Here is a 12,809-nt window from a genome sequence, read left to right as displayed (position 1 = left end):
CACAGGCATACCTGAAGCTAACCAGCTACATTGCTAACAGACTTATGCTATGTCTTTGTGTAGCAAAGAAAAAAAAATAAACTTCAGTATCCTCAAATGTCAGATCCAAAAGAATTCATTCTGAATGAAAAGCAGCACTCATACTGTATAAATCAGCTTATCTTCCTGGCAAAGGTGACGCTTAAGAGAAGAATTATGACACGATTCTCTGCAGCTTTCCTAGAAGCAAGTGACGGGAAAGGACCTTGAGTGCTTTTATTAATTTTACAGGAGGTGATGGATTCAGGCAGGCATTGTGTCGCGACATTGTGCGATGGCGCCTTAGCAACGCCGCGCATACAGTAGCACATTTGCTTCCCCTCCTCATAACAACCACCAAATGAGAAGGAATGGCCAGCGGGGTGTAAAAATAAAAAGAGACAAACAGCAGTTGCTTAACACACGGTTATGTGAAAGTACTACATAAACAAGTCGGAGAACAAACAGACGAAGCAAACAAACAGAGCCCGCTGATAAAGGAATGACTAATGTGGGCTGACCGACGACGGTGGACAGTGAAAAATGGTGTCTGGCACGGCAATAAAAACATAGAGATTATAAAGTTCGCAGGCGTTTTCGTTCTTGCTGTCATTCCCCTAAAGCTGAAAGTTTTTATGATCAGAATGACACAATACACCATCCTCAATTATGGTGTGTGGTTGTGGAACTGGAGGGAAAAAAAGGGAATATACTTTGAACACAAAGCCAAACTCTCAAAGCTGGTTTGTCTGTTTAGTGTATAAAAACAACTAAAAACCAGAGGCATGTTGGGAAAACCCTATCTCTCTGATATGTCTTGCATCTTGTACGGGTGAGCTGGTTATTTGGCTGATAAAAGTGTGTTTATATTTTATAACGTGGGAAGAACGGGGGTCAGAGTTTGTAAAACAACAATAATATGAACCATGAGCCAGAATGCTTAATGCAGAGACCCTGATACCAAAGACACTAAATGATTTAAACCATGATGTCCATTTACACCCATTCTTTCCCCACTGTGAGTGAGCAGTTATCTGAAAAACGTAAAATGTAAACGACGAGCATTTGTGCGATGCATTGACCGGCTCACTGCTTCTTTCTCTCTTCCTTTCACTGTAGCTGTGAGGGGACTTGACATATTGTACTGATTTATTAGGGGGGTGATAACATACCGGGGACAGGCCACGGTATTGGATTTCAATGACAATCCAGCTGTGTTGTCAGCTTGATGGATAGCCACAGTGTAGATTGTGCAGCCTTTTTAAATTTCCCGCTTTCAATCACAGCAGCTTTTCAATTCTGGTCTACAGAGCAGGTTTCATCTGCCTGCTGAAATTTACCACGATTAAAGAGTAAAGTTCGATTTTTTTCTCTCTCCCCAGAATAGATTTAGCGTCTAACATTTCACTCGCCGTCAACTCTCCACATTTACTTAATTAGCACAAGCTGCCCGGCGTCTCATTTGTATAACCTTGACATGCTCACCGTGGCGTCAAAGTTCAGGTTGAGGATGTGGACCTCCGCCTTGTCCTGGGTGATGAAGCTGGTCCAACAGCCAATTAGCATCTCGCTCACGTAGACCCATGGGTTGTCATTAACCTCCGTCGGAACGCACGTCTGACTTGAGGCTGAAAGAAAATCAAATATAAACGGTTAAGCAGCGTCAGCAGTATATGATCAGATCCCGCTAAATAATCTCCTGCCTCCCATATTAAAACGCAAATTCCTGCATTATCCAACTCTGTGTGTCAAATGCCAAGTGGGGTCGAGATTACAGCTCTATCCACAACAACCCTGTCATATTTGGACATGACCGGCACATGAATGAAGACCATTATTTAAAAGATGGATGAGGCCAGCAGTGTTACAGATTCCTTGTCTGAAAGGTGGCCACATGTTTTATTCGTCATCCTGAGAGCTTTCCCCTCCTGGTCTCGGAGTATGGATGTTAAATGTGAGGGTAGGACCACATTGTTTAAAAACGAATCTGCCGGTTCACGTTTATCAAGCGTGTCAGGATACCGGGCCGCAGTCATTCATCAAGCCCGCTCACTCTGCTCTCCGCAGCGAGCCCGCTGTTTAACCCGGGCATCTCTGGAGGCTGAATTAATCGAGCCGAGGCTGCACGGTCATGGATGAGGTTGGGTGTAAATGCCTGGCGTTTGACCGGGGCTATGTGTGTGTGTTCTGCTGTGTTTGAGTATGAACGCGCACACGCTCACTCTAACCTGAAGTTTGCTCGGACAAAATATTCTCCAGCAAACCTCCTCTTCACCTCATGAAGACCAGTGGAGAACACAGTGTGGAGGGTCTCTTTCCGAGCCCATCGCTGGGTTTTTTCCTGATTAGAGATGAAAGGGTCTGACTGGGGCATTATGGGAGTCCTGTGGCGTTGTGGTTTTGGAGTCCTGGATTTACTGCCTTTAAAAGCTACCCACTTTCACAGTGGAGTTGGTTCTCGTGGGATCGGTCATAACTTCTCTGCCACGCGCCTTAGTATTAGACAAGCACATCTAAAGTAAGATGAATATAAGCAATATGCACCTAAGCATCCGCTACGCAGGCCTCAATCACCCCCAAAACAGCCGGCGTCGATGCATGTAAGTGAGCAAGCCTGATATCATAACAGAAACAACTAATTTAGTAAGCAAATGCTGCATGACATAGCGCTCTGCTGCCTTTTATGATGTATTTGGTCTGTTCAACCAGCAAGCAGCAATCCCTCAGGGAGGAGATGTGGAGTAATACGAGTGAGGCGAGGGAGGGAGAGAGAGGACTGGAGGGGAAAGGGTTAAAAAGGAAATAGCAACGCTCGGAAGGTCAACAGGATGTGCCTTATTTAAAAGCAGCACTAATCAAAGACACTGGTTGAGGCGATGTCAGCACTAGCAGTGGAGGGGAATGGACAGAGAGGCAGATAAAACGGGCCAGAAAATGATAAACGCGATGGGAAAAAACAGCAAGAACAAGAGAGAGAGCTGGAACATGTTACACAATCAGCCTTTTCTTCTGTTTTTGTTGCAGCCACAATGAAATCTGATTGGTATAATGGACTCATTTGTTCAAGTCATTCATCTGTTCAGAACATCTCTGACCCAAAATATCAAATGATTTGATCACAGTTATGTAACTTTTTAGAAGTAGGTGATCTGAGATGCTTCTTATTTTGGAAACGGTTGTTTTGTTTGGTTCCCCATTCCTATCTAATGTATTCCTTATTTTATGGCCGAATCAAGGACACATTTGGTTCTGATCAGTTTTGAGGGGGAGGCTTCACTGTTTCTTAGGCTGCTCAGCCTTGGTGGGCTGCAGCTTTTCTGGCAAATCTAGACAGAGAGCCAGCCGTGCTCCCTTGCCATCTCTTTTTCACTCCCTCACCCAGAGGTCAGGGCTGGTTTCCTGTTATTCTGGCCTTCTGTGTTAATGCCTCTTGCTCAATATCCACATCCATAAAGTTATTTGGCTCTTGTTTTGCTGTGACAGAGTCAACGGCCCATGACTGTCGCCTGAGAGGTCTTTGTATAAATCAGACTGACTGCGTAAGAATGCGTGTGTGTGTGTGTGTGTGTGTGTGTGTGTGTGTGTGTGTGTGGGTGTGGGGGTGGGTGTACACATGCATGTGTCACTGGTCTCCTTTTTTTACGAGTCACCCTATGATATGAAGAACATTCATTTTGGCCCCTTGACCCCGGAAATGCCAATGGCTTCGCTAAGCGGTTTGCTGGTAAATGAGGTATAGAAGAGCCATCCATTCCCTGTCCTCTTCATCTACTTATATCAGTCCCCTCCATTTCCCATTCCATGAGAAGACATGTTTATGGATGTTGATGATTTCCATTTAGATGTTCGGTATGAGGGGGGAGGTTTGAAGAGAAAACATTAGGGGACATTAGGGAGGACAGAAAATGAGCACCATTCATGAAAAGTGCTTGTAATCAGATTTGACCTTAAGTTTGCGTTTAATTCTCGAGGCAAATCCCATTAAATGGGTATCAATGAATCTGTATGCCCGACTAGACCACCGTCAATTACCATATTAACGACACCATGTGACCAAATCACCAGACCTAATAGACACTTTTGTTTAACTGGAAACACATTATCATGGCAAACTGATCAAATGCTTATACGATTAACACCAACCAAGTGTGCAGCCAAAAATCAATGATGGCCAATTTGCTTTTGGAGAAAGCACATTTTAGTGGAGTGTGCCAATATTTTAAGATATTAATATCTTAAGATAATATCTTAAGATATTAATATTATTAATATCTTAAAATATGATGCACTTTAAAAACGGCCCTCAGTATTGTCCTGGTTATCGGCGGCACACTGGAGCCACGAGGAGAACAAAAAGTTAAGTGACTTCACATGTCCAGGGTCTATCTCACTCCTAACCTCCAGGGCATCCCAGAAAAAAAGATAATGGACTGGTTCACCAAATCTCAGACATCCGTTTCCCATGTGTTCAATTGTGCGTAGTGCCATTAAGACAGCGGGGCCACTACTGCGACCATTTTAGGACATCTCAGGATCAGCCTGGCGTTAACCGTCTGTAAGCCGACCTTGTTGAGCGTCGCTCAGGAGCTGGGGAGTAAAGCCTCACAAAGTAGATCTAAGATGGATAAAGTAGAGTCCAGTCGAGCCTGACAAGGTGAGCTTGACATACACATAACATTTTATGATTATTGTATTAAAAACACAGTTTGCTGGAAGCCTGACCCACAACATCCCAGTAAAAGGACTGTCCAAGTATGCCTCACAGTTTTGTCTCCATTGTCTCTGGACAGCAATTAAAGACACTATAGGGATGCCAACCCGGACCTCCTAAATTAAGTTTGACTGTCCACATAATTATGCAAAGCCCACTGGCTGTGCTCAGGCGTTCCTGGAGACTATAATAACGTATATTAATACTTATTAGGGATCAAAGTAGCCCATGTATTCCTCCTCCTTCTACTTCTCAGAGACACATCAAGTCCCTGACATGCTAATGGCAGCACATACACCACTCTACTACACAAAACCTCTCTAAAACACGTGAATGTGTTGAGTGTGAATATTCCAAAGTCGTGTGGACCAAAATCACAGATGATCTTGGAGACATTTTCATAATACGGGTGTTCATTGAGGGATTCGCAAAGGCCCCAAAAAAAGGCATTGTAGGGTCTGTGAGCACTAATGTCTGCAGGCAATAAGCATTAAATTACATTAGCATGATCCAACTTGAGGATAGCATTCACTACATTGGTACACACTATGTTAACATTATGGTGATAAGAAGAAATTCATCTGCTTCAATGTGAGCTGCAAGTAGAAAACCTGGCGTGGCTGAGAGTGATGGCAGAACGCCTTGAGAGAGGAAATTAAATTGTTCCACATTTACATCAGCACTAATTCATCATCCAAGCAATAACTTATATATGACAAAACAAGACAAACATAATTGAGAAGTCACATCATATTGTATGTCCTGGAAATGACACGGGGCTCCTGATTGGCCGGAACGGCACACAAAGCAGAAGCAGCGTCATGAGTTCATTTTAGGCTGTGTATTTATATCTGACGAGATTATCACTTCTTGTTTTGAACATAGTCAAGCGTCAAAATCTCGTTGGTCAGCAGAAATAAAGTGACCGTATCTTGAATTTACAAAATGACAGAACTATGGTTATAGGGGTAATACGAGGCAAGAAGAAGTCTCTTTGTGATTTCTTCAATAAGCTTCTTTGAAAAAAGGAAAATCCGAATGCAAAGAAATTTGATTTGATAGATTCATAGAAATGTCTGACCAACTAGACTTCAACAAGGTCTGCACTGCAAGTGCTGTTTCTGCTCGCTGGCTACCAGTAAATTAAAAACCTGCTCGCCTGCATGTAGCACCGCTGTGACAAGATTCACAGTGGCGAGACCTTGAATTTTGAATTTCCATCATACCTCCACTAAATGTTGATTTAGATTCAAGGGATTGAGTACCGGCGCCCGATGACAAACTGCCTTTTTCACTTGATTTCATGTCTTGTCTTTTATGCCTTCCCTCATTGTAAGTCGCTGTGCAGTAGAGCACCAGCTCCGTGAGCGTTTAGATGCGAAAGGAAGACATGTCGTACTCGCAGCTGCAGTGCATGGCTGCATTCGAATGCAAAGGGGTGGGGGGAGGGGTGTGGGGGGGGGGAGACGGCAGACAACTTCAAGACCAACTGTCTCCCTCGGTCCCTCGGGCTAGAGTAAACTGTTTGTGTCCAGGGTCGGCCGTGATGGTGAAGGGGGAGGGAGGGGTCAGCGGTCCTATCGGAGTTAGTTGGGAGAGGGAAAGGGGAGCTTCAAGGCCGACACACACACACACACACACACACACACACACACACACACACACACACACACACACACACACACACACACACACACACACACACACACACACACACACACACACACACACACACACACACACACACCTATTGTCCCGGCGTTTCCGCAACTGCGGATTGAGGCCTGACCATCCACAGGAAGGTAAACAAGCCCTTATCAGTGCTCTGCAGGGGCCCGCACTGTCCCCTGGCCTCTCACCCCTGCATACTACACATTACACACTCCATACGCCACACGGGCTTCCTGACCATCTCACCTCCCGCTCCCCAAATTCTATCCCAAAAAAGGTTGCCGATTACTCTTGTCAGTTTAATGGCGTAAGACTTTTTCCCCGTGTGTGACAAGTCCCGGGCCCCCGTTTGCCAGAGAGGAACTGAGGATGTGATAGCGGGTCTGGAGACAGCCTGTCTTCACACTAGTTCTGTTTACACCTCTGGGAGCCATTCGTCCGTCGTCTCATCGTTGTCGGAAACCGGCGGAACAACAAATCCAACGGTGGCGTATGGAAGGTCTATGGCTCACTTCCTCCCTTGTTCGCCCGCTCACTTTATGCCCGGTCTGCTGCTGGTAATTAGGCATTCCACAGTCTTTGATGCAGACGAATCTGATCGTATTGGATTGCGTGAGCAAGCAGCAGCTGCCAGCACGAAAAAAACCCCTTTATTTTTATGTTGATTCTCATATATATAATCTCTGGTTGTCTATTATATTCCAGATACCATCAGTTACCTTTCCATTCACTTATATGTTTAGTCCCCCCCCCCCCTCCAATCCACTGAAAGAGCACTAGCAAAACACAATTAATCATCTGAGTGTTAATTGGTGGATAGACAGACTAATCTAGCAACTTTCATGCCAACTGTGTGCAACCAAAGCAGACTGAAGCTTTGGAGATTCATTGCACAGTGGTTGCCCCCAATCATTCAAGATTGATGTTGCTTTGCACAACATATGCTTCGCGGAGAACCAACAGAGATTAGCTCGTTTTTCTTGACTGATTTTTGCCAGTAAATATTAATGCTTTCCTATACGACGGTGGCATAGCAATGAAGGCTCTGTTATTATGACTTTTTTTACTTTTAAATTGAGTTAAAAGCACAATCCAAACCTCTAAGGTGCAATCCATATGATCAGAGAGTAAATCATTAAATTCAGTGACGGCTCTTTTAGAGTAATACTCCCTCAATAGACAACAAATGTCAACGTTTGTTGATATCAGTAAAATTAGCCTTTTTTCTATTAAAGTCAATAGTAATAGCCCACCAGGCCCGTAAGAACATAAAGGTTTCTGAATGATCTCATAGAGATCGGAGACGATTTCAAGTTTACGATTTGATTTTCACGTTTTAAGTAATGGACGTGTCTGGACTACGGAGGGTTGTTAAACAGGTGTAACTCTATTCCCTCCGGCGTCCGTGAGAAGATGAAGCATCCAGAGTTTGACTGGTGGATTTGTTGTAGTTACAGTATACGAACAGATTAAAATAAGCTGTCAGGTGTCCCCAGGCTTCCTCTTTGAGTCACATATATATCACAGAAAAATACGAGCAAATTTAAAATCCAGCTCCGATTCTCTCGTCGCATCAAACCCACGCACACACTGTGCACAAACACGGTCAGACATCAGAGAGAGATTTCAGGTCTCTAAATAGAGAGTGACCGGTGTGGCACCTGAATCAACAGGAAAACTACCCACCCAGTGCTCGGATCAAGGGGGTCTGCCATTATAGAAAACTCAGCTGCACACAGCAATTACCACTTTAGAAATCAGGGAATGTCTCTGCTGAAATATAGTTTTGTTCTCTTAAGGAAAAAAAAACACCAAGTACAACAAAACTGCATTAGCGTGCTCTAAAATTCTATTTCAGAGTTTGTCTTCCTTTAGGCCAAAAGAGTAGTTCAAAGCAAAGGCTCTTCACTCGTACAAAAGCATGACATAAAGCATTTGAGCCGACATTTGAGCCCGAGAACATTTTGTTCATAGCTATTCGGGGACAGATTAAGGGGCTGATCCTGCCCACCATTATAGCACCGTCATTAATAAAGTCACTGGTGGATAAAGTTTGGAGGAAATGAAGACATACGATGTTAAATGTGTTCCTGGAAGCCCTCCCTGCTTCGTGCACCTCCTGACTTTGAGGTCTAGGTGAGGCCGCTGACCCCGCCCGGAGTTCATGCAGGTACACTTCCTGTGTTTGTGCAGACCCCCGTGGTCGACCACGGGCAGACAGACCTAGAGATAAGAGCACATAATGCCATGCCTTATCTGCGCAGACAGCAGCCGTGTTGATATGAGCAAGTGGTCGCCATGCCGATATCGCCCACTACTAATGAGCCATTCAGTGCTCATGGAACTGCATAATGAAAAGCATTGGGCCGGAGGGCACAAGACCTTGTAGTCACACAGTGGCACAGCAAAAAGCTAAAATGACCTCTAATGGTGAGCGTTATAGATTTCCAACCGATTAATACATACTAAACTCTTTCTGTGCTCAGGAGCAGGCTTGACTATTAATAAGTAAGTAATGCCATTTAGAATAAGAGTGAGCCATTAATGTAAAAGGACCGGACGCTATATAAAAAAAGTACAATAACAATCGAAAAATAAATACTGATAATTTTCCGGATTTATTTCCACATTTAAATCAGAAAAAGCGTAATAAATGATGCCGTTCAATTTAAAGTTTCTGAAAATCTCACAATGTCATTATTTCTATGCACGCTGGAAGCTTCTGTGTTGAAGTGTTAGCTGGTAGAAAAAAAAAGATCTATCATGTGAGAAAAGAAAACAGAAGAGAGGAAAATATCGTTAGCGAGGCTCTCTCACACTGCACTTTCCAACAGAGGAAAAGCAAGGCAGTCAGAAATGGATTGTTATTTGGGAGGGGCATAACATTGAAGGAGATTGAAATCGGTCTGAGGCAGCGACAAGTGGTCGCGTCTCCCTGCCACCCAGTCTGACTGCAGGCAGAGCCGGCTGACTACACTAAAACAGGGGAAGTGGACTGTTTTGGCTCTCAACGCCATTTTTAACATGACTCTTGTTGTTGGTTTAAGCCGATTCTATTACAGCATGCCTTCCGAGAAAGTTCTGTCATCTCTTTCCATTTCTTAGTCCCCCCCCCCCCCCCCCCCACCTCACTTTAAATCCCAGACACCTACAAATGGTGTTCTTGGGTATTCTCCTACGTCATGTCTAATTACTCTGTCGTTTACTTTCACTTTTTCTAACTTATCACTTAACTGGGTCTCCATATCTCCCCGCCTTTATCTCTGTCTTGTCCTTTTCCCTATCTGTGTTTTTTTAATCCCCCATTTACTTCTCTTTCCCCCACATCTTCCCTCTGAACCACTTATCTCTGTTCTTTGACAGTCACATAAATTTGACCCCCCCACTCCCTTACTGTCTCCATGAACCAGTCTTTATGAATTCTGTTATCTGTCTGTTATTGTCTGTCTCGCTCTCCTTCCCCCCCCTGTATGATTCATTTTCAGACGGCCCTCCCTCCTTCTCCTGCCGCCTGCTAATCACTTTTGTGCTTTTCCTCCAGCCCGTGGAGGGAGACTCTGGGGTAGGCAGAAATGCAGCAGGAGGTCTGGCAGTTAACATCATGATGCCTGGCTCCCACTGGGGAAGTAGTTGCATAAAGGGGTATATTCAACACTGCTTCCCCACCAGGAAACGCCAGGCACACAGTGGATAAAAATCACTAAATACAAAGACTTCAGTCAGACGCATAGATAATTGTTTGTGTCCAACGGCTACAGGCAGCTTAAGTGGCAGCTTGCAATTATAAAGTGGTCTGGAAATGTGAAATTGATCATTTTCTCTTATTATCAGGACTTATACAACTAAATCCCATGTAATAAGCAGATAGCAAGACTAGACTGAAGAACTCACATTTCTCAACCTTTATAAAGTATACTGTTAGACATAGCCAGAAGACACCCAGTAGCTTCCTGTCTTGTTCTTTGAGAGGTGATAGTTAGTCACCGTGGCGTCCAGTCCGCCCTCCGGTGTGACATGAGAGGACACGGGATTAGAGTCGCCTGAAGGGCTTGTCAATCAGGAGGTGCAGCCCCCGGTTAGAGGTACAGTAAACACTTAGATGACTGAAACTCTTGGTAAGCGATCGTCCTTCCAACTGCCCACTCCCGGCAAGATACCACAGTGAAAAGAAACGCTTCCCACCGCTGGAGACAGCTGTTGGCGAGTAAAGATATGAGGTTTGATCTTGAACTTGCAATAAGTAGCAGCTAACAACACAGACTAGACTGAAAAATATATATATATATATATACTTGGATTCGCTGACAAGTTTCTAACAGCCTGTGAACTGAGGGTGAGCGGTTTGTAAAACATGGGCTTGTAAAATGCAGAGAAGGGCTCTCTAATAGACACTGTTGAGCTGCATTATCGGAAATTCAGTCAATTTTGGAGCGGTTTCAGAGCTTGAACCATAAAACAAGCGAGCAGTCAGAATATCTTGGCCTCTGTCACCCAACTCTAAATACTAAGTCACTGCAGTAACCGTCTACGAGGTGAGTAAATTTAGACGTAAATGATGTACATCCTCCCCGTCGGAGGTAGATGATATCACATCCATAAGGAAAGGCGCCAAATTAAATATATTCATTAAATGCCTCTTTAACAACACAGTGTTGCGACCGTTATAGTAGCAGTGCACAGACAGACTGAAATAAACAAGATTAACAAAAGAGTAACATCCAAACAAAAAAAATTAAAACCGGCAATACGGTTAGAAGCTGGGGTGAATAGGAGTCTTTAGCGTGTTTTATCATGAAGGAAGGACCAAACATAGAGGGAGAATTAATTCCACCTTTCAAAGGCATCACCGCCTGTATGATCTTGGCACAAACAAATACCCCGTTTAAATGACTAAAGGGATTTAGAGGAATTGTGGGACCATAGGCGCTAAGAGATAAACCAGTTGGCTGGACCATGTATGGCCTTCAAAACAAACAGCTCCATTTTAAACACAATTAACCTCCGAGGGAGGCAGTGTAGTGAAACTAAGACCGGTGCGATGTCGGGGCCCGACAGAAGCCCGTCCACAGACTGATGAGCCGTAGACGAGAAAGAGAGGTTTCACTGATCCCAGCATGCAGGGGACTGTAGGAATGAAGGTGGAAGGAAGGATGATCTTTTATTGGTTAAAAACAACCCGGGATTTCGGTAGAATTAAGGTCTGGGATTTTTGAGGAGGACAGAAAACGAGTGTTGGAATTTAGGAAGTTGAAGCTTGTGGGCTTATCAGTTTTGCTCTGATGCCGCTGGAGAATGCTGTGAACCATCCAGCAAATTCCATCAACTACAGAGCCTTTACATATTGCAGAATCAGTCCGATGATTTGGAAGATTATTTATCTCGGGCCGATATTCCCATCAGTTGATATTGGAACAACTCAACAATGTTCCCCAAGAGAGAACATCTCCAGCCGTGGAAGTACTGACACACTATTGCCATGTTATGTGATAGTGTTTAAAGCTATTCCTCCATTAATCGACCAGTCATCAGACTGCAGCCGTCCAAAAATAAATAGATGCTGCTCTAAGGAAGAATTAAGTTTCCAGTTTCAGGAAATGAAGTGGATATATAAGTACATGAGTCTCAAACTTTGTCCTTTGGCTTCACTGGGTCACTTGGTAAAATGTATGCATCTATCACATCTACATAATGTATCTCCCATATATATATAATATATACACATACACATGCTGCAGACACCACAAAGGGATTTAATGAGCCTGATATGAAGGAGCTGACGGAGGAAATAACACTATACGACTGCCTGCGACCGGCCGAGGGAGTCTTGGGATTTGTTGCAGGCTGTAGGCTATTTTTGATTTACTCTGACTTTTTCTGTGTTTACTTTTTCTTGAGGAGGAACTTGCACATCGTGTCTGCATCCACAGCGACTCGCAGCTGGCGAGGACGCCGTCAAAACAAACAGACCCTGATTTCCCAGCAAACACACATAGGTGGCGGGTTTTTTTTTTTTTTTTTTAGTTTGCAGCACCTTACTCGTGCAAATTTGATTCGGGATGGAGTTTTCTCTCCGCATTGTGAGTCACACCTGATGTTTTGTGTTATTTGTGCAACAACAACAGTAAGCTCAGCAGACAACTTCAGAGAAACTGGCAAATTAATATGACACTACTGGAGTGAATCATGACGAATAAACAGAGGAAGGAGATAGAGGAATTCATACATGTCACACCAATGTTGTGATTAACACTCAGTGCACACGGGTCAGAGTTCCCTGCTGTTAGAGAACAGTGTCATGGCTCCCTCTGTGGCTTCTCCGAAAGCTGCTGTAGCCACAGGGGGAAAAAAGAAGAAAAATCAGAGGAAGAGAAAACTCCTTTCAAGAAATAAATGAAATGATAGTGATATT

The 12,809-nt window shown here is 44.0% G+C and overlaps 1 protein-coding gene across 2 annotated transcripts in view; it reads right to left on the bottom strand.

The window, feature by feature from the left end:
• Positions 1 to 12,809, bottom strand: part of eng (endoglin) — a 150,793-nt gene that overhangs the window by 135,421 nt on the left and 2,563 nt on the right. For both annotated transcript variants that reach the window (XM_084034748.1, XM_084034747.1), the window contains exon 3: positions 1,504 to 1,646. In XM_084034748.1, coding sequence (XP_083890874.1) covers positions 1,504 to 1,646 — 143 coding nt within the window. The remainder of the gene's footprint in view (positions 1 to 1,503; positions 1,647 to 12,809) is intronic.

The sequence above is a fragment of the Eutrigla gurnardus genome (assembly GCF_963514095.1).
Source record: "Eutrigla gurnardus genome assembly, chromosome: 19".
Taxonomy (NCBI): Eukaryota; Metazoa; Chordata; class Actinopteri; order Perciformes; family Triglidae; genus Eutrigla; species Eutrigla gurnardus.
This window is presented reverse-complemented; position numbering and strand designations above follow the sequence as displayed.